At 37.8% G+C, this 22,389-nt stretch overlaps 1 protein-coding gene across 11 annotated transcripts in view; it reads left to right on the top strand.

Annotated features, from left to right (window-relative positions):
* Nucleotides 1–22,389, top strand: part of Adgrl3 (adhesion G protein-coupled receptor L3) — a 796,065-nt gene that overhangs the window by 436,831 nt on the left and 336,845 nt on the right. For all 11 annotated transcript variants that reach the window (XM_005392863.2, XM_013518568.1, XM_013518570.1 and 8 more), the window contains one exon: nt 945–1,054. In XM_005392863.2, the coding sequence (XP_005392920.1) occupies nt 945–1,054 (110 nt within the window). The remainder of the gene's footprint in view (nt 1–944; nt 1,055–22,389) is intronic.

The raw sequence follows: 22,389 nt of genomic DNA, 5'->3' as shown, positions 1-22,389 counted from the left end.
TGCACTGCTGAGAATCAATTCCTTTGTGTGTGTGTGTGGGTACCTCAAATCAAAGGATCTTGTGTTAGCCAGGCAGGTGCTGCACTGCTGAGCTACATCCCTGGCTCCTGAGAAGCAATTCTTAAACATGGATTTATAGATACAGTTAGTACTATTATATTAATTACATAAGTTAATTAACATATACATTTTAATGTTTAAATATTAGCTTTATAGGCTTGGATAAAGCTGCTTAATACCATGTTTACCTCCTTTAACATGAATGTTGCCATAACCACTCAATTTAATTTGCAAGGGCTGGGGATTTAGCTCAGCAGCAAAAGTGCCTGCCTGGCAAGCGCAAGGTCGTGAGTTCGGTTCCCGGTACCAGAGGGGGGAAAAAAAAAAAATGTAATTTGCAAGTATTTAGTGACAATCTGTCATATTTTTTCATACTTTGATTATGAATGGGAGTTGATATTTGCTATTAAATAATCTTCCTTTCCTGTATTCACATTGGCAATATCCTATGGACCAGCATGTGTTGCTTCCAAATACTCAGCTTCTACCTCAAAATCATGCTGATTTCAACAAGATAAACTGAATGGATTAATTTTTATGAGTTTTTAAAAATATAACACTACAGACATTTCTTTAAAAAAACTGATGTTGTGAAACCATGAGGTTCACATACTTGTGAGGCTGAAGCAGGAGGAATGCATGTGCAAGGCCAACCTGGGAAATCTTCACTCAAATTAAGATTAAAGAGAACACAAGGATATAGCCCAACAGTAGAACACACCTGGTACTGCCAAAAAATAAATAAGTTTGTAAAACCATAATGTCTTAAGTCAACCAAAATCTTTACTTAAATCTATGTAACTGGAACTGAAATGTTGCGCGGATGAATATAATTATTTTAATTGCTTGAGCTTACAGTCTGTTGTCTTTGTTTTTGCTTCCAGATGCAATAACAGAACCCAGTGTGCAGTGGTGGCGGGTCCTGATGTTTTTCCAGACCCATGTCCAGGAACCTATAAATACCTTGAAGTGCAGTATGAATGTGTCCCTTACAGTATGTATATTTCCATACTTTTCTTCTAAGAAGGAAAATAATTGTTTGTTTTGCATGCACTGACAAAAATATTCTCTGTGGAGACATAAAACTCATCACAAATGGAAAAATGAATTAGTTTTAGTTTGTCGGTGTCATAGACTCCACCCATCACTGGAAAAGTTAGAGCTTGCCTGCACGTTCTTGCAGCACTTAAATTTTGTCATATATTTCTATGTATTGATACCTATTTTAACGCTGTTTTAAATGCAGAAATGTAAAACATTTAGGAAAATATTGAGAATGGTTATGCCAACCCTGCATCCATCCCGATCTAAACAAATAGGACAGGAAGGGAAGAATATTCTTCTATAGACACTGGTACAGGAACTGGTAAACTTTGACTTTGATAAAAAATAGTATCTGAGCTTCACGTGCTATGAGCATTTTAAAAATCAGAAATATATTCACCCGGAGGGAACAAGCTGTAAAGAAATACAAGGATTACGTGTTCTAAAGTATCCTTCATAGTATATTTCAACAGCCTCAAGAAGTATGTCTTTGTAACCCTTATTTCAGATACAGTGTAAGGCAGCAATGCATTTTTTCTTCAGAAATAATGACAAAATCAAACAATCTAATGTGGAACATTGTCTGACTTTTTTACCCAAATTTTTCAACATCTCATAAGAAAGAAATTGATCTGACTAATTAATTATTCATGGAGTTTCTAATCACTCAGGAAATCCTGTAGTTTCTCATTAGATGTGCAGCTTATCCCAGAGATAGAAAACACCTGGGACCACAAACAAATCCCTGGTTCCACCTTCCTTTGATCTCTTTGAAGCAAAATATCTGGGCTCACAGGTTTACTGTTCTGAGAGGGTTAAGCTTGCCTCTTTGGCATTTATCTAAAGAAGAGCACGTTACCCAGGAGCTGGGAAGTGTACGTACTTCAAACATAGAGATAGATATACCCAACAAGATTGAAGTGAAATTTAAGGTGCTGATGAAAGTAATCAAGGGAAAATTTTATTTTTGCATTATTTGTAGCACGCTTGCTTGGAGAAAGTTCACCTAGTGAAGTTTCAGGTACTGATCTTTGTGATGAAAAAGTGTAAGTTCACAAGTTTATTGAACTTTCAGCGATGTTATGGTCTTACGTTGTTTATTCCACAGGCTTTTCATGAAAAATAAAAACATCCTACTGACCTTTTATTGTTCAGCAGTGATATTTTAACTAAACCGAATTCATAGGCCATTTTAACTGTGACAGTTATACCTGGACTGCATAATAAGATCACTGTGGAATATGTAGAATTATGCCCTAAAAAAGCATTTTATACCATTATACAATAAGATGGACCTGGTTTTTAAGGACACTTAGAAAACTCATACTCAAGGTTTTTTTTTTAAAAAAATCTTCATATTTTGAAATACAGAACCAGAAGTGAAATGTTGGGTTGTACTTTATCATAATTTTTTTAAAGTAAGTAACTTCACAGCTGTCTCTTCAATTTCCTGTATTTCATCAGAATTTCTTTGATGATCACTGCTCTAGAATCCTCTGCCAAAATCATTCAGAAATATCTCCTTAAATCATTTCAGTGCAAATCAGAACTTCCTCATATAGTTTTGCAATAAGGGACTATGATTTACCACACAAATCCTTTCTTTCATAAGTTTTCAGAGATGGGCAATTTGAATTCTTAATAACCTCTATTCAGAGGTTCCTCTTTAACCTGAAACTTTACTGACTGTCTTAGAAATATGTTCCTTATATATTCAAATATTGGTCTTGTGTTTCAGTGTAGAATTGTGAACTGAAGTATACGCACTAGCTACTTTATACAGCAATTTAATTTATACCGTCCAGCACAATCATATTTATTTAAATTGTCTGCAGTATGTTTCCATTAAAAGTTTAATTCATAATTGGAACTTACTTAGTACATCTAACATAATTTTTTAAATAATCCAAAGAGTAAGATGAATCATAAAATCAACTCTGTTGACTCACCGAAGACGAGGATTGGTTTAGTGGAAAACAGCCAAAGGTCAGGCAGCGTGGATTTCCACTATGACGTGATAACTTAACAAAAAGGCTGGGCTGTTCAGCCCGCATAAACCATTACACTGTTTTAGAGCTCACCCTGTCTGCCTTCCCTGACCTACTGTAATTGCAGATTTAGTCCAACACCAGTTACTTTTCTTTTCTTCAACATAAAATCAGGATTTGCAAATGCTTAAGAAATTCACTTACTTCAAATCCATACCATTTGTTGTCAATTACCACATGTCATTTGCTACATGAATTAAATGTCATCAACCATTCCCCAGCAGACAGACACCCCATCACATCTCATAGAATAGGAACCTGAAGCTCAGCAGGTTATACACACGTCACATGTGGAAGCAGACAAGCTAGAGAATGAGAAAGCTGGGATCTTAGTTTACCTCCCATACCTGCCCTGAAGTTTAGCTGTATTTCTCTCCATTGGTTTTTCCCTTCATGTTTTCATGAGTTATTAATCTTGTTCAATAGCTAACTCATAGTTTTCATTGCTATAATTATGGCAGATGCTGAAAGAAAGGGCTTAACGAGCCTGCATCCTTTGGCTTTCTCCCTGGGTGATGTATTGTTAATGCTCTTTATTTAGAGCGGCTAAGTCATTGAAAACTTACCTTTCAGTCATTTCATGGAGCTTTAGTGTGTAAACTATTTAATGTCATTAAAAAGAGTACCTTCCTCTTAGAATGACCCCTTATTTAGCAGTAAGTTAAACCGTTATTTTTCAGCCTGGTGTGGTGATACCTTCCTGTCTTCCCAGCTCAGAGGCTTAGTGAAGAGGATCAGCAATCTAAGGCCAGGGGACTGTGTCTCAAAAAATAAATTAAAAAAGTAAAAAAGGGAGAAAAAGAGAAAAAAAAAAAAAACACAAGAAAAAGATGTTTTTTAGTTACCTGTTTTAAAGAAAACTTTGTATTCAATGATATTTTAACAATTCTAAATAAGGCATCCCTATTGCATTATTTATGGCAAACTTCAGATTTAGTATTTAATCTTTATACTTGAAAATACTCTCATTAAATAACTTCACCTCGGTAATGTTACATTTGGTTTGTCATGTAATTCAGTAGTAATCATTTCCATTTTGGATTTAAGAGCACAATCTGTAGTGTACAAAGGACAGTCTTGTGTCACATAGTGTTTTGGGAGTGACAGACTGCATACATGATACTGGTACTACAGTCTAAGGGAGGTAAAAACTCCTATCACCTAGTACTTACACTGTTTCTTTTCTGTGTTTAGATATGTTTAGATTCAGTGACTCTTACCATTTTGTTATAGTTGAGTACAATAATACGCTACAGGTTGGTAGCCTTGGAGTAGTGGGCTATAACACATAGCTGGGTATATGGTAAGCTGTCCCACTATGTTCTGAAAGTCCACAATGGTGTTCAAAAAGTGACAAAAATCACCTGATGACACATTTCTTACCATATATCACCATCATGTAGTGGCATATAACGTATTTATCATTCATGAATGTTTTCATCTTTATATTGCTATGTGGAGGATATATCATTATCATTAGGTTGTTTCTTTATACACATTCTGTGTGTATGTCACCACAACAATGTTAATTTTTAGGATTGAGATTATTCATGTTGGAAAATGTAGAAAACCAAAAAGTTTTAGGAAAACACATTGGTAATAACAAAGCATCTTGGAAGCAAAAGAGTTAAACGTTGTACATCGTTCATTTCTTTTTATAAGAGAAGTAAAATATCGACAGCTGTCTTGGTCTGCGGAAGAGGATGCTGGGGCCATGGTAGGCAGGTGCTGTATGCTGAGCTACATCCTCTGCCCAATTGACAGTAATTTCAGTAGTAAATAGATAGACAAATAACTGAATAATGATAATTTCCAAGGAAACTTACCCTCAATGACTCAAGTAATGTAACTGTCTTTTCAAGATGCCAATAAAAAAGAAAACAAGAAAAGTTAGTAACTGTAAAATGATTTATTGAGATTGCCTTTTTGAATGTCTTGTTCTCATTTTTTTACCTATCCAATTATATTTAATATCTTCTGAGTCATATACTCGTACTCCTGTTCTGTGTTATCAGACAGCATACTCTACTTCTAACAAAATTGGGGGCAGATGAATCGATACTTTCCCTGTTCCTGTCACAGCTTAGCTCCAGTGTGATTTTTATAGCCTCTGCATTTCCTTTTAAGATTTTATTTTCTTTCTTAGTGGCTATTGTCTGCCCAGGAGATAACCCATATTCGGAAGAGGTTAAACCTCACCATTCTCCAGCACCATGGTTTTTGTTCTTCCATTTTCCATTTCACTCCACTCCACCCTTCCTGACCCGATTTGAGAGGAGAATCTTGGCATCTTGAAGGAGAGCTGCCTTCCTTTAACCAGGTTAGAGGGATTACTTGTGTTAGAAAGAAAGCAGTGGAAGTAACCACCAACTTAGAGCTTTCTGAACAGACTCTGTACTTTGTAGCCTGCTGGCAGACTGTTTTAGACCATACGATTTCATGCATGTTACACCCCAAATGTGCTTGTCTTTCATTACTCTCCAGCTTTTCTCTTCAGTTATTTGTTTCTTCTTTTCAGAAACACAAAGCACATATTACTAATTTGACCAATCTTCTTTCTTAATGGATTTTTCTAAGAAACTAAGGGAGAAGGTACCCAATTTTGAGGGCTACGAAGAAATGAGTGTTTGATTAAAGCGATCTCACAGTGCTTGCTTTGGCAGTACATATACTAAAGCAATCCTATGGCACGTAAGCCTTTCTCATTATTCGATTAGCCATCTGAATAGTTATGTGGGTAGCTATCCTTGTCAAAAAACCAAGAAAAATGAATGCTTTGGAAAATTACTACTTACAAATGATTATTTTTAGTGTTGTCTTTTTTACTACAAGAAAACTATATTACACGTTTTTGCATTTGAAGCAGTTTCAGACATACAGAAAACACTAAATATGTATTGAATGATAGAGAAGGAAAGGAACGTTAGTCAAATGGCTGCTCCGAATTCCTCCACATTGCAGGGATGATAAACACATGAAATATTTATGCGTAAACAAGACCATATAGTTCAAAGGAAAGATTTATTATGATGATAAACATCATGCGAAGTTTAATTTCTCAAAATTGCTTGTGAGTTGTAATTGCCTCCTTCAGAAATTGTACTCGGAACCAGTTTTTTCATATTATTCTTCTGTCTTCCTCACTTTAACATGGTGTCACCTTTGATTTAAATATTACTCCTTGTGCAAGTGTCAGTTACATAAATCCTCTGTTTTTAGGATAGTATTTATAACAAGAGCCACAAAATTTGTCTTTCCCTCACTCACATTTCTCTCCTTCAGTGATATTTCTATCATTCTCTCCCAAATAATTCCTCTCTCCCTCATAGTGTTTTGTAGCTAACAGCTAATCCACAGAGCTCTGGCACAAAAGTCCATGATTAATAGTTAATTTAAAATTGGCCGATACACAAAAATATTAGACATTCATAAAAGTTGCTATCATAAATGGGAGTATATTTTCTTAGATGTCATAATCCTAAACCCTACCTTTGTCTAGCTATTTCATGTGTACATGGAAATATTCTTAATTAAAGGAGACAACATGATTGGGAAACTTGCCTATTGTGTCTTCTTTAGTTCATCAACCTCTCTTTGAGTGCCTACTGCATATCAGGTGCAAAACTAATCACTAGGGATAGAAAACTCTGAAGAGATCCTGCCCTTGTGGAGTTCAGTCAGATGTATCTGAAGGTCCCTAAAGTTAGAGTGTTCTTAGTTCAGCACAACAACGGAAGATCACATATTCCCATTGAACAGAGAAGGGGCACTGATCCAAGGTGGCTGATGCTTGAGTGGGGTGGGTTGTTCCTTCCAGCAAGCTTTTCTAGAGAAATAGTCTTATGAGGTAAGTCTAAAAAAATGCCCAGACTTCCATGAGAAAATGCCAGAATAATTTCATGTTTGTATTAAATGCAAAATACAAGAGGAACTGGAAATGAACTCCAAAATGGACAGGGTAGAAATCATGGACTTCCTGCGTGCTATGGAACATGGAGAACACAACAAACTGTTTCTGAATGGGATTTTCTTACAGATAAAGTATATATATGCAAATATGCAAAACACAGCGTGGCTAGTTTAAATGATTAAATAAAAAAGAGAGGTTCTTTGGGAAAATATGAGCAATTTCCAGAATCAAAGGCCAAAAGGAAGAGAGAGAGAGAGAGAAAGAGAGAAAGAAAGAGAAACCAAGCCACCAGAAAAATAAGATCTAGTAGTCTAAAGAGCAAGATCTATAGGACCAGCTAGGTGTGGTAGTGCATGCCTGTAATCCTAGCATATGGGAGGCCGAGGCAGAAGGACTGCTGTGAGTTTGAGGCCAGGCACGGCTACATAGTGAACTCAAGGGCAGCTTCAACTACATAGTGAGACCCAGTCTCAAAAAGAAAACAAAGCAAAACAACATAAAGTTATAAACACTCTGTTTAGATGAAGCAATTGAAAGATGTTCACTCTAATTTAATTTCTGTAATCGTCTACGAGCACATCAAGACTGCAGTAAATTCAGTCTTGGAACGTGACTTCTGAGGAGACCATGTTGGCTGAGGGCATCTATGTGACCTGGAAGAATCACGTCCTGTGCAGCCTTTAAAGCAAACACTCAGGCTAGCAGTGATATCAAGGTTCATCCCTCGGGAGGGACTCCTGAGGCCCCCAAACACCTAGGATTCACGTTTAACATGAACTACGGAGCATGACTGCGCCTGCTTTACTTTAGGCAAAGACAGTCTGGAGCTGAGGTGGTGCTGCTCAGTTTTTAGGGCATCTGTGCTTTTCTATTTGCTATTTTACTGGTCACTGTATTGTACCAACTCACTTCAGTCATTGAATGTGTCTCCTGGCTTCTGAAGATGCCCAGTTAGCAACAGTTGCTACCGGATTGGGTTCTCACAGATGGAAGAGCACCAGAATTCCAGCAAAGTGGATCAGTGCCAGCTGTCAGCCACTATACTGACTCCATGTTGGATGGAATTTATGTGGGTAAGGAAAATAATAAAGGCCTGAAACAATAAATAGTTAAATTTATGGTGAAATGCAAGAATAAAATATTGCTGCAGGGCAAAAAGTATTAAGAAACTGGCTAGAATAAGGTGTGACAAAAGGAGAGAATATAGGGCCGGAGATGTAGTTCAGCTGCGCAGCTCCTGCCTGGCAAGCATGAGGCTGTGAGTTTGATTTCCAGTACCAAAAAGAAACAAAAAGAAGAGAGAATATATTTGAAACCTAAAGCATGAAAATGAAAGAACGAGGCAAAAAGCACAGGGAGGAGTATTCAAAGCAGAGAGAACAACAGCTTCCAAGACCATCAGGAGAAGAGGTCTGCTCCTCCTGCTACCTGACAGAAGTGCATAATGCCTGGCTTCTGTGGAGATAAAGGAGAGGGACACGGAAAGCTTCACCAGCACCTAAAACTATGGCTGCCATCCAGAACAAAGCAGCAGTTGCTTCTAGGATTGACTGAAAATCTAAATGTGTTTGAAGCATAAAATTAAATGCAGTGGTATTTCCTTTAAAATATATATTGTAGAAAATATTACATCATATAGCAGTAACAGGAAAATAAATTGACTGCAAATAAACCAAACATCATGTAATGTTAACATCTACGTATGATTTAATAGACTTATGGTAGATTAATAATATGGAAATGTATACTTAAATGCTAATTTGTAGGGAGGTAAGATGAACTGAGAGCTGTGAAAAATGAATCTGATTGTCAGAGTAAGGAAAATATTTGGCATAGGTTCTAAAATTTTTATAGAATAATTAAAATTTTAAGAGACTAGCTTAGCCATGCTTATTTTGTACTATTTCAAATAGTAAAATTGTAGTTTATACACTGAAGCTTAACTCGAAGAAATTTTTCTAAAGTGTTCACATTGGCTAGGGAAAACATATAAATATATTAGGTTCAATTATTTTGTCTTTATACTGCATTTTGGAAGACAAGTAATGAAAACACATAAAAGTACATTTCTTCCATTGTATATGTTGCTGAAAATATCTCATGCAGGTTGAACATTCCTAATCTGAGAAATCTCAAATTGAAATGCACATAAACCTAAAATTTGTGCATGCCGATGGAAGTGGAAAATACCACCAATTGCCTCACGTGATGAGACACAGTTAGAACGTGGGCACAGTGAACATGATGGGTACAGTTACATTCAGGCTCTGTATGTAATATATGCATGAATCACAAATGAGCTGCCTGGGTACACTCGCTCCACCCCAAATCATCTGATTATGGACATGTAAATATTCCCAATCCAAAACAGGCAAGCATTTGAGAAAAACTGTAGTCCACCAGTAGTAGACATCATGTGTGAGATTTATGGAGTTCACTGTCCCATAAAATATTCCTAAATGAATATAAACTCAAAAAAATATAACTAATTAGCATTGTAAATTGTTTTCGTTTCAGTTATTAACATTAAAAAACTAGAAAATGTATTCAATCAATTTAGAAAATACTTAATTCAAATATTTAAATATAATATGCAACTTGATTAAAATGAGTAGTTGGTAATGAAAATAAGCATGTATACTTATATGTGTATAAATTTTTGTTTACATTTTAAAGAATTTCTCAAATGGTAAGAAAGCATGTAGTCCTGTGAATATTATAAGATTTTAAATTGTGATAACCTGAAAAACAGTGCTCCAAAGAAATCCATGTCTTATTCTCTAAAACCTGTCACAACATTACTTACAAGAGCCTTTCATATATGATTAAATTACACTGTGATGAAAGTGTCCTGGTTATCCAGGCAGGCCAGTCTAACCATAAAGTCCTGCACAAGAAGGAAGCACAGGGTCAGGGTTATAGTTTGTGTCTAGATGTCCCCCCAAAGCCTCATGCTGTCATGGGGCAGGCTTCTAGCATTTATGATTGATCCATTGTCTACTGCTGGGATTATGGGTGTGACAGCTACACCTGCCCTGGGGCGAATAGTTTGCAGACAGTGTAAGGGAGGGAAACAGGCTTGCTCTCAGCTGCTTCTCCCTTTTGCTCTTGCTGCTTTTGCTGTTTTCTGCTGCCATGAACTGTTGCCCTCTGTCCTGTGCCACTGTGCCTTGGAGCCAGCTGAGTATAGACTGAAACCACCACAAACTGTGAGCTAAATAAACCTTTCCTTCCTTAATTTTGAGCATCAGGTATTTAGTCTCAGCAATGAGAGAAAAGTAACTGAGTCAGAATTTGGTACCGGAGGAGTGGGGTCATTGCTGTGACTATATCTGACCATGTGGTTCAAGAGCCTTTGGGAATGGCTGGTGGGAAGAGTTAAGGTTTAGAGTTTTTGCCTGAAAAAGTAGCCCTGGAATGCCTTAGGCTGTTCTATATGGGAGATTCTAGTCAGAGCTCAGGGGACCAGAAGGCTGATAGAAATCCTGCTGGAAAAGAGTGGGCTTGGGAGGTTTCTGCTGGAAAGAAGGACTGCATTGGGTGCTGGACTCCAGATGATGTGTCTTATGGCTTGGCAGAAAGTTTGTCTGGATTTTGCTCCTGTCCAAAGACTTTGCTTGAGACTAAGAGTAAGGGCAGCATACTTAATAATCTGGCAGAAGAAATTTCAAGGCAGTCTAATGTTGAGGCAGTGTTACGGCTACTGTTGGAGGGTTTTAGCTAGATTTATGTTGATAACCAAGAGCAGAGAGCCCAGCAGAATGATTTAAATTGTTGTGAGTTTGGCCAGAAGGGAGGCTCCAGTAAAGCTATGGACCACAAAGGTAAAGCAGAGGAGATCTTGCTTGCTGAGAAGGAATAGGAGAATAGAAAAGATGCCAGAGGTCATCACAAGAAGCAGCAAGTCTCCACCCTTTGCAGTCTCAAAACTGCAACAGTGAAAGACTTTGCTTTGAGCAGAAAGCCACAGAGCACATCATGCTCCAGAATGGCAGCAGCATAAAGAATTTGTACCTTAGAATCAGGTTCAGAGTGCTCAGCAATGCAGGCACTCAACCCCTACAGCCAAGAAAGAGGAAAGTCTGGCTACTGCTCCAGCTAACAGCAGACCTTAGCACCATCCACATGGTGTTAGTTTTAGGAACATGCAGAATGCAAGAGTTCTGAGTTTAAAAAGGCTTTCGCTCAGATTTCAGAAGAAGGCCTGGTTGGCCAGGCAATGTGCCCCTGAGAGGGGAATATGTAAAACTGAGGATAAAGCTAAAGGTGTAGTGGAGACCCCAGAAATTTGGAGAAGCCAGGCATGTGGGTTGTCTGAGGAAAACTGCAAGGAGGGAGCAGAATGGAAAAGAGAAGCCAAGGGAGCTACAACCACTGCAAGTGCCATAGGGGTGGAGTCATGCAAGCCTTTTGGAGCTCACAATTTGCCACAGATTGCTCCACATGTTCCACAATGGAACTAAAGAGGTAATGTTTGCCCTACTGGATTTTGGACTTGCTTTGGTCCCAATGCTTTGTATCCCCCTCTTTGTACCTTTTGGAATGGTCATGTTTAGCTTGTGCCATTGAATGTTGGAAGTGTTTAACTTTCTTTACATTTGTACAAGGGGCTCACAGCTAAGAGTTTACCTTAAATCCTAAGGGAGACTTGGGACTTGGACTTTTCAGCAATGCTGAAACTATTAGGATTTTGGCAACTTTTCAAAGTGGACTAAAATGTCTTTTGCATAAACAGATGTGCATGAATCTTTGGGGACTCAGGGGTAGAATGTTGTGATTTATGTCTAGATGTCCCCTCAAAGCCTCATGCAGTCATGGGTGGGATTCTAGAGTTTTTGATTGATCCATGGGCCATTGCTAGGATTGTGGGTGTGAGTGCTACACCTGCTCTGGGGCAAGAAACCTACATACAATATAAGGGAGGGAAAGAGTTTTGCTCTCAGCTGCTCCTCCCTTTTGCTCTTGCTGCTTTTGTTGTTTTCTGCTACCATGAACTGTTGCCCTCTGCCATAAGCTACTCTGCCTTGGAGCTAGCTGATAATGGACTGAAACCTCCACAACTATGAGCTCAATAAAGCTTGTCTGCCTTAATTTTGAGCATCAGGTACTTAGTCTCAGCAATGAGAGAACAGTAACAGAGACAGTTTGGAGAGAGGAGATACTGCAGTGGGAATGAAGCCCAGACCAAGTCACACTGAAGAAGGAGGAAGGGACCACCAGCCAAGGAACGTAGGCAGCCTCTAGTAGATATCAAGCCAAGGACATCAGCTTCTCTCTCAAGGCATCAGAGTAGATACCCTTTGCTGAAGCCTTTTGATTTTAGCACCAAAGACCCATTTTGGGCTTTTCACAGTCTATGGTGTTTAAAGCCAGTAGGATTGTGATGTTTATCAGAGGAGCAATGGAAAACTAAAGGGTAATATTCTATTTTCTTCTAAAATATTAGATATAGGGGCTGGGGATTTAGCTCAGCGGCAAAAGCGCCTGCCTGGCAAGCGCAAAGTCATGAGTTCGGTTCCTGGTACCGGAGAAAAACCAAAAAAAAAAAAAAAAAAAAAAAAAAATTAGATATAGAGAAACAGTCATTGTCTATTTAGGATATGGAAATACAAACCCATAGGTCTGCTTTCTGAATAAAAATTACCATAGATTCCTGAGACACTATTTTAAAATATAAATATACCTTCCCACTCATGGACTGACTAGATATAAGATGTAATGTATGTCATTATAGGAAAAAGCTTTATTCATTTTCTTTATGATTGTATTAAACCCGAGGTAAACCCAAGTCAAGTTAGTATTTGATGAAATCAGTTTTACTGAATTACACTTATTTACTATTACATACAGCAGAAAAAATAGTAAATAGGAAATATGATCTAGCTATGAAAATATGACCTAAATTAATGAGATGAATAAACATAGTGACTTTGTATTTAAATTTTATCTTTCAACAGATAGGAATTTCTCATAATAACTAACTTATAGTCCTTGAATTAAGTTTATATTTATGCACTTCTATGTCTGCTGTGCATTTATGACCTTAGCTTTGGCAACACTTGAAGAAAACTTAGTTACCTTAAAAACACTGTACATAGTCCAAATCCCTCCAATAATATAAATATGACTTGTGCTTAGATTCCAAGAACCCATTATCTATTCATTATTCTGTCATCCTTTCAGCAATCATAACAGTATAGAATTTAACACTGAGAAACTCAGTATCATTTCATTTATAATACTATATATAATAAATGGATTATCTTTCTTAGGGTAAATGTTCAAGTAGTTCATCTAGAACAGAAATTAGGGCAGAACAGAACAGTAGGTGCAGGTGCTGATGTGGATTTTCAGCTTGATAGGGTGAAGAGCCTCTTGGCGAGGTGCGTGGTTGGTGAGTGTGCTGGCCTCAGGGACAGGGAAAGGGCTGATGAGGTTAGAGCTGAATGGCCTATCAGGAAGTGGGCCTGTGGAGGATGTGGGCGGGGAGTGGCCTTGGTGACTATGTCCAGGCCCTGGTCCCTTCCTTTCAGCTCTTCCTTGTGCTTTCCCCACTGTTGTAGAGTTAGCAGCTGGGCTGTATCCATGCCCTTCCCCAGTGCTGTCTTTGCCTTGGAGCCGGAGCCCACCGAGAGACACCTCTGCACTGTGGCTCAATAAACCTCTCCTTCTTTAAGCTAGGAGCTTTGCGTGCTTTTCCCAGGCACATGAAATGGACACAGCAGATGATACAGGGAAAAAGAAGGAGCTGGTTCTAAATAAGCCTTTACTACAAATACACAGTTGTAATTCTACATTGCCTCTTTGTCAGAATCTACCATATTCCCTGTCCTTTCCTAACCAAGTTCCATCAAGCATTAGTGCATAGAACTTAGTGGTTTGTGAGAAAGCCTTGGATCCAGTTGGACTTAAATTTACATTTGCGCTTTCCCAGAGAACTAGCTTGGGTTTTTTGTTGTTGTTGTTGTTTATTTATTTTACTGCTCTGTGAGTGACTCTCTGCAGAGAAAGTAGGGAGATTGTTGTCAATTTGCAGAGTTTCTGTCAAAATTAAAATGCAAATATATGTAAAATCCATCTGTACAGTGAGGCCTCATTGGAAATATTCAGAAATCGTAACCAGTGTAATATGCCCGTTCCATCCCACTCATTTTCAGGGTTTTCTGTCAGTCACCAACATTGTTCGTGGAGGCTTAAAAATTATGTAATGCTGCCAACTTACCCGAGGATTTGAGGAGCCCCAGGCATGGTAAAGCTGTGATTATTTCCAGTTCCCTTGAGTACTGGTGCTATTTCACAGACCAGATTTCTGCCTTCATTCTCCATTTTTATTTCAGATCACCAGTACCACTACACTTTGACTTCTGCCCCAAACCACACAGAGCTGGTTACAAGGGCATCTACTGTAAAATCGAGCTCTTCAACCAGTTCTTTCTTATGGGTTTGTTCTCTTTAATTTCAGAGTGACAAAGCTATGTCAGGCAAATTTTCCACACACAGCCTCCTCTGTTTTGCCACCTAAATCTCTTGCTCTGTGTCCCCTTTGGACCTGACCTGTTGGTTCTGGCTATCCCACAAATGAAAGCAAGCTTTGAGAAACTTCGAGTGTTGCATCTCTTTTCTCCGTACTTTCCTCTACTGGTGTTGGCTTTTGGAGCGAGTGTATTTGCCTCCAGCCCCCTTGGTTCCCTTACAAATAAGCTTCTCCCCAACTTAGGGAAGGGCCAGTGTCCCCACATGTTTATAGCGGGACTTCATGTTCATTTATGCCACTCAAGTACTGACTGAGCTCTTATCGAATGGGTCTAATCAGAAAACACTCTAAGCTCATCTTTTAGTGTTTTGTACAGACCCTGGGGCTCAAAGTGAAACAGTGGTTACCCCTTTAGAAGGTCCTACTCTTAAACCCCAGCTCCTTTCCCTCCTGTAGCTCTGTTTCTATATCTCCGAGAGTTTCTCCATAGTCTGGATGAAAGTGTGATGAAGGCTTACTCCAAAAAATGTAACTACATATTTTTGCTTTCAGTATAGTCTATAATGAAGGCAAGTAATGATGACACATTGTAATATCGAAAGTCCAGCTTTCCCAGTATTATGAAACAGCAATCTTTCTGTGTGTAGGGTTGAGTCTCAAGGATCCTGACCTTTCTTGTAAGTGTATTCTAGAACTGCTTGGAAAATCCTATAAATCAACGTGTTCGGGGAAGGTGGGTACACTGTTTCTTTTTATGTTCCTTCTATAGCAGATCACTGTACTCTAACCATTTGCTTTGTTTTCAAGCCTTAGACTGCACAGCCAAATTTCTGTGCAAATCTTCTCTTCTCCATTTTTAGAGCTGCTTCAAAGGAGTTCAGTGCTCACTAACATAGAAACTTTATAGATAGCAGAAGCTGTAGTTGAAAACAGACAAATACCTACTGGGATTAGGGAGTGAAGGAATGTATGTATCTCTCCCAAAGGGCAGAACATAACAGTTCCCTTTTACTACTGTTTTCTGTGACATGCTCTCCTTATCTTTCAGACAACTGATTTGATGTTGTTTTTTTCTGGATAACAGGAAAAATTCACAAGGGAGATCACATTCAAGTTTACTGAAAATAAAACGCATTTATTTCTTCAACAAGGCATTTTTCTCCTTCTTGGAAAAACATCCTGCAAGCATCAACAGAATTGCTAAGTGGCTACTTGTATGCATCCGAGTCTAATGGAAAATTATTATGGCAGAATTTGATCTTGTCCAAATGTGTTACTTACCAATAGCTATGCATCCAAATACTTCAGGCTTCAGGGCAAGAACCTTTTCTGCCTAGCAAAAGAGTATCTTTGAAGACATTATCACTGCAAACTTTCAGAATTTCATCTTCACTCTATCAGATGCTGGTTAGTGCTAATATTACATAGGTTCATATTGATACAGTATGAATGACTGCTCTGCAAGAGTTGGTGTGTGTTGTTCTTTCTTAGAATGAATAATAAGGGGGAGTGAGAAATATATGTTATTCTGGATCTTTAGGACTCTTCTCTTCTAGTAATATGTCAGTGTTATTAGCACTGATCCTGCACACAAACCAAGAGTTTGTGATGTGTTGTGTTATTTGATTGAATCTTACCAATTGCTGCTCCTGGGGAGAATCAGGTGACACTTTGAAAGTAGAAATAAATTATCTTTATTCTTAGGCAGTTGTTTAAACACCAGTGAGAATCATGGTTCTTGTTTTGTTTGCAATATTCTGGGATTGAACCCAAGAAGCACTGTTCCCAGACCTTTTGTTTCTTTTTTAAATTTTGAGACATGGTGTTACTAAATCTCCAGGCTAGCCTAAAACCTGTGTCTCCCCCACACTCATAGCCCTAGCTTGCAGAGTAGCTGGGATTACAGGCCTGTACCGCTGCACCCATCTTCCGTGGGAGTCTTTCACGAAAAATTTCATCTTCATAAAAGTGCTGAAAATCCAAACCTGTTAGGGCCAACCCAGAGCACCATGTTTCCTCTCCCTTTTCCTCTCACTTGCTCCCACCTCTCTGCCTTCCTTGTCTCCTTTCCTCCCTTCCTCCCTTTCCTTTCTTCTTCTTTTTACCCAACTTAAACAAATTTTTTTTTCTCTGTAATGGATATTAGGTATGAAGAATCTGCCTTATTTACTAGAAACAGCCAAATGAATTCAGTGTTTTAGAAAACTGATGTTTCTTCAAGCACTTAAAGTTATTTTCACTATTCAAATAAATAATATATGTAACAAAATTCAAATGTTTCCAGTGTACAATGAGTATTAAAGAAAGCTTACTTTAATTATTTTAAAATTGTCCAGACATTGTGGACATTCAGTCAATTGTTGAAAAGAAAACACTGAATCACAGAATTCTGAACATCAAACTATAAAAATTATTATTTAGTTTTGATTTAAATTCTTGTGTTTTTCTTTTTTGTATGAGTGTGTCTTTTTGAGACAGGGTCTCACTATGCATTTTAGGCCAGTCTTGAACTCCCTTTGTAGCACAAGCTGGCCTCAAACTCACAATAAATCCTCCTGTCTCAGCCTCCTGAGTGCTGGGATGATAAGTGAACACCACCATGCCCAGCTAATTCTTGTGATGTTTTATCTAGGTGTCTTTTTATGAAGTAAAATTCTGACATTCACTAGTATTTATCTTTAAATCCTCTAACTAGATAGTGGACTTTCACAGAAACTCAGATCTAATTTTATATTAGCAATGGTTGCTAGGTAACTATTAGATGCAAATTAATCATTAAACATTTAGCAGCTCATTCTCTGATTGGAGTGGAAGCTGGAATGACTTAGAAGCTGACAGCTCAGCAAATAACTGATTGAGAATGAACATTCTGGGGTGTTTAATAAAAATAGACCATGACTCCTCTGCTGGATTTTCCTCCCTTTGTCATAATCAACAAAGGAAGATGAGAAATTGCTAGAGAAAGTTAAGCACTAACAGTAAATGCTATGTACTGAGCAAGTACCATACGCCTAAAGTACAGTAAAATATTTTTTCTCTTTTTTGTTCATCAATGTTTGCAGTACATTATGACTGCGTTCACCCTGGGGGAGAAGGCACATGTACATACGGATTTTAATTCTTCCTATTCCATTCCCCAGTATGGTTAGGTGTTACGAGTTGTATTTTATATTAAGGACATAACATTGTATATTAAGTAGCTTATCCAACTACCTCTGCATATTAAGTATTTGAATCTAGTGCCCTTTAATTTGGGTTTTGCTCTTTTGTTCTACTAAAGAAAGCAGATATAAATACCTTCTTGCCAGAGAACTGACAAGATTAACCAGCTGATTTTTGCAAAATACGTTACTGCCCGGAAGCCTGTTGCCTCATAGGTGTGGAATTATGTGTACTGAAGTTAGCTTGATTTCAGGAGTTTTTGTGGGTGGGAGATGGTAGTGATTGTTTGGAACCTACTGGTAGAAAAGAACGAGGTGACGAAGAGCAGTTAAGAGTGGAGAGATCACTGCCTTCTGTCCTGCACAGCATCTTATTCCTGAGGTTTTGCTGCTGTTAATAATTGTTAAGCTTTTACACTAAGTAGTTCTCTGATTTGGTGACGTCGTGTGACCACTGGTGTGGTGACGTAATACAGGCTCATTCATTTCTAGTCAGAAGAGTGGGAAAGCTGGGTGTCCATGTGGCGATGGTCCTATGCGGGCTCTGGAGGAAAGTCTTCTTTCTGTTTTCCTTTTTCTTCTCCCAGAAGTCACTTACATGCTTTGGCTCCTAGCTGCTGCCTACATCTTCAAAGCAGACCACTTCAACATCTGCTTTGCCTTCCCATCTTTTTTATTGATTCTCCTGCTGTCCTTTCATAAACGTCCTCATGGTTAGAGAGGGCCCCCTGTGTAATTCAGGACCATCTCCCTACCACAAATAAAATTAATCTCACAGTGAAATCCCTTTGCTCTCACAGATAAAGCATTCTCTGTGTGTAGGGGTTGGATTTGGAGAGGGCGTGGTTGTTACTCAGCCTACCACAGGTGTGTTCTACTTTAGTTCACGTTTGCATTTTAAAAAGAGTACATTTGTAGAGAATGCATGTAAAACCTTGGAGTGACAAAATAAATATGAGTATCAGTCATAAATATTTTCACTATATTCATGCTGTACCTAGGAGGAAATGGATAATCCACAGCTGATTTAAGACTGACGGCTTAAATTGAATCCTAGACACTCACTGTTCTCTTCTGCAATAGAATGTCTTTTTTTCTAATTACATAAATGAATAATATATAATGAAAATGCTGCAAAATTGTCTATGCAATGAAAGTGAAGTTTACGAGAGGTCTTATCACCAAAATACATTCCTAATATTAAAGCATTTCACAGTATGTTTTGAAGTCCCTTTAGGCAACTAGTATAAACTTATGTGATTCTTTTTAGGACTGTATTTTAGTTCATAATTTAATGTACAAATGGTTCAGTTATTCCTTTTTTGGTGAAAATTATTGTTTTCCTTCATACATGATGAGGTGAACAGAATTTAAATCAGTGGTATCAGTTTTGATCTGGTAAGAGTTGTTTGCTTCATCTTATTTTTCTTTTTGTTTTTTTGTTTTCTTTTTTTTTTTGCTTTTTTTTTTTTAATTTTTTTTTCAAACTCATGACTTTGTGCTTACCAGGCAGGCGCTGTGCTGCTGAGCTAAATCCCCAGCCCCCTTCATCTTATTTTTCAAACTGCAGGGCAATCCCCACTCGAGACAAGACAACCTCCTTGAAAAAGGCAGTTAATGGCTCAAGCCATAGAGTAAAGCCAATTAAGACTGCACCTGTGGCTTTTAATTCTCTATCAAGGTGACTGATTAAATACTATCAATATTACTTTACTAAGATTTGAGGTGTGCATATTATGTGTCTACACAGTGATCTGATGTGGAATTTTCACTAGATAAACATTGGAACAGCTCACTTCTGCCCCTGGCAGGAACTTAATCAAAATACTTGCAATAGGAGAAGGAAAATAATTTCACACTACTTAAAAAAAGAGAGATGTTATGTGTATGGAGCAATGTTTGCAGTAGCAGGAAAGCTGGAGGATATTTCTGTTGGTTGGTTATTTACATTAAAGTTCTACTTTAAGCATTTAGTGTCCACCTTTTTCAGTGTTTTTCTTTCACCAATTCGCTGGTGATGTTTTATTAAAAAGGCAGCAGAAATTTAATTTGCATGCAACTTTATTTTCTCAGAGCTCATTCTTCAGTTGCTCTGCAGCAGTTGTCCCGGGTCCTTTTTCATTGCTAAGCTCTTCCTCTGAATACAGGTGTCCTGGTTACTTTTCTCTCGTTGCTGAGAGAAAATACCCAACGCACAAAATGAAGGAAGGAAAGGTTTATTTGGCTCACAGTTTGTGGAGGTTTCAGTCCATACTTGGTTGGCTCTGAGGCAGAAGACAGAAAAGCAACAAGAGCAAGGGGGACTGGCAGCCAAACAGCAAAAAAGCCAGAGCAAAAGGGAGGAATGGCGGCAAGCAGCTTTTTTTTTTTTCCCTGCCTTACTTTGTAAAAAGGCCAACCCCACCTAAGGGGCATGCAGCTCTCACATAATCTCCATACCCTCCTCTTCCACAGGCTCAGGAAGTATACAAAGTAAGCACCCTGGCTTCCTGCTGAGTCACTTAGCCAAACCTCTAGACTCCCCAAGTTGACACAATGTATCAACCATAACAACAGGACACTTCTTCTCTAGGTAACACATCTGATTGCTTCTGCTCTGTCTTCTTTCTTAAATCTATGCGGCAGTGTTTTCCTCTTCTCTGTACTTTCTCGCATTACTTTCTGTTTCACAAACCACATGTAAAAAATGTTACAATCAACATACTGGTTGATTTTTGTCTACTTTCGGACTGATATTACCTTTCTGTACCCTCCTGCCACAGTGTCCAGGAGATTCTTTAGATCCTGAAGGTGTCCCCCAATTCAACCTCATAATATAATTTTTGCTTTACTTTGTCGAAAGTCTTACACTTTGAGAAATCCAGTGAGCCTAATCCTTCACGAAACATACAGTAGGTACCATCATTGTGTTCCTGGCTACGTATGGAACGTGAGTTCTTCTCTTGAAAATTTTTATGTGCCAGTCATTTTACTCTTTAGCAAGCTGTTTATGTCCCTAAATAATTGTATAATTTTATTTATTATGATGCTTTTCTCTATAGAAAAAAAAAAAGAACTCAGGTGGAAAATGCCGAAACCTCTGAGAAAAGGAAAGTTGTATTTTGTCCTTTTCTTCTTCACTTTGTACAGCTGAATGAGCTCCACTTTTGTGAACATGAGAATCAATAACTGGAATTATAATGGAAAGTGTATCATTTTGTTTCTTGCAGTTCTCTTATGCTTTACCTTATTAACATTATTTATTTAGTTTCTTACATAAAGCAATCAATATAACCTTTAAACTGTCATGCTTATCTTTTTTATTTTAAAGAGAATAATAAAAAAAGAATAATAGCAAAACACCAACATAGACAAAAAGAAAAAACCAAAGCAAAAACAATAAAAATGATACAGGGTTTCAGAACAAAATGATAGGAATAGCAACCCTTGGTGAATTCCTACCATCTTGTGTAGTGAAACTGTGTTCACGTTTCTAAAGCTGCAGAGGAAGATGCTGGCTCTAGACCTGTCATTTATTCTATATTTTCTTTTTTGCATGTGATAGAGAAACCAACATACAGAATTCCATAATTCTGACAGGCATGGCTGCATATTGCAATATTAGACCCCCAAATCAGTGTTATTAAATCAGCAAGAAGATTCACAGTGGTAGAATGATGATTATGTTCAAAGATTAAGCTGTCACATCGGAGTAATTTGATTTTAAGTCTGCCTCTGCCACCTCCATTTGTATTCACATCCTTGACAGAGACAAAGTTCATCCAATTTGGGTCTTACTGCAGAGAAGTATTGATGTTTTCATGTTACTTTGGTCAGTCAATAAGGTTAAAAGGATAAAGTTTATTTAGTTTTCAACATTGCCTTCTTGAAGTCAAATGTCTATTTAATTAAATTTTCCAATATTTGGCAAGAAAAAAATGGTAGTGTCAGCTTTCTTCTGCTGGATATGAAATAGCATCTTTTAAGAGTTGGTAAGGATCGTCTGCAGTAACATGATACACTGCGAGTCCTCTAATAAGGGTGGTAGGATGTCCCAACTCCTTGTCAAGACAGTTAATAATTTCTGAAAGTTTCCAAATGATAAATATATGAACTATGTCTTCATGCCTTAAGTCTTTTATTCATTTTGCTGCCAGAACAGGTTATTCTGTAAAACTGTGCATCTTCGTATATTGAACAACACACATATTATACAGTTCTCAGGATTATTTCTGAACCAAGCCTGGAAAAATGATTTCAAAACAGTATGTCTTTTAAGTTTTATGTTTATTCTTGATCTAAGGACCCTAAAATAATCATATCACATTTATATTCTATGTATTTAGATATTTAGGTATATTGTAAATATGCCAACTATATGTATAGAGGATAAAATAATATAAAAGTAATTTTTAGAAAAATTTTGTACTTCTCAAATTATGAACTTTGGATTTACTTGATGAGTATGTGTGGAAAGTTTTTATAAAATTAATATAAGTACCATGTTGAATACTAAACATGGATCAGTGAATGAAATAGATAAAAATGGGAGGGTTAAGCCAGATGTGGTGGCATAAATCTATGATCCCAGCATTTGGGAGGTTGAGGCAGGAGGATCGTTGCAAATTAGAGACCAGCCTAGGCTACAAAGTGAGTTCAAGGCCAGCCTAAACTGCATAGTGAGACCCTGTCTCAAAAAAGACCAAAAAAAAA

This window comes from Chinchilla lanigera, unplaced genomic scaffold (assembly GCF_000276665.1).
Source record: "Chinchilla lanigera isolate Chin_1 unplaced genomic scaffold, ChiLan1.0 scaffold00046, whole genome shotgun sequence".
NCBI classification, from domain to species: Eukaryota; Metazoa; Chordata; class Mammalia; order Rodentia; family Chinchillidae; genus Chinchilla; species Chinchilla lanigera.
This window is presented reverse-complemented; position numbering and strand designations above follow the sequence as displayed.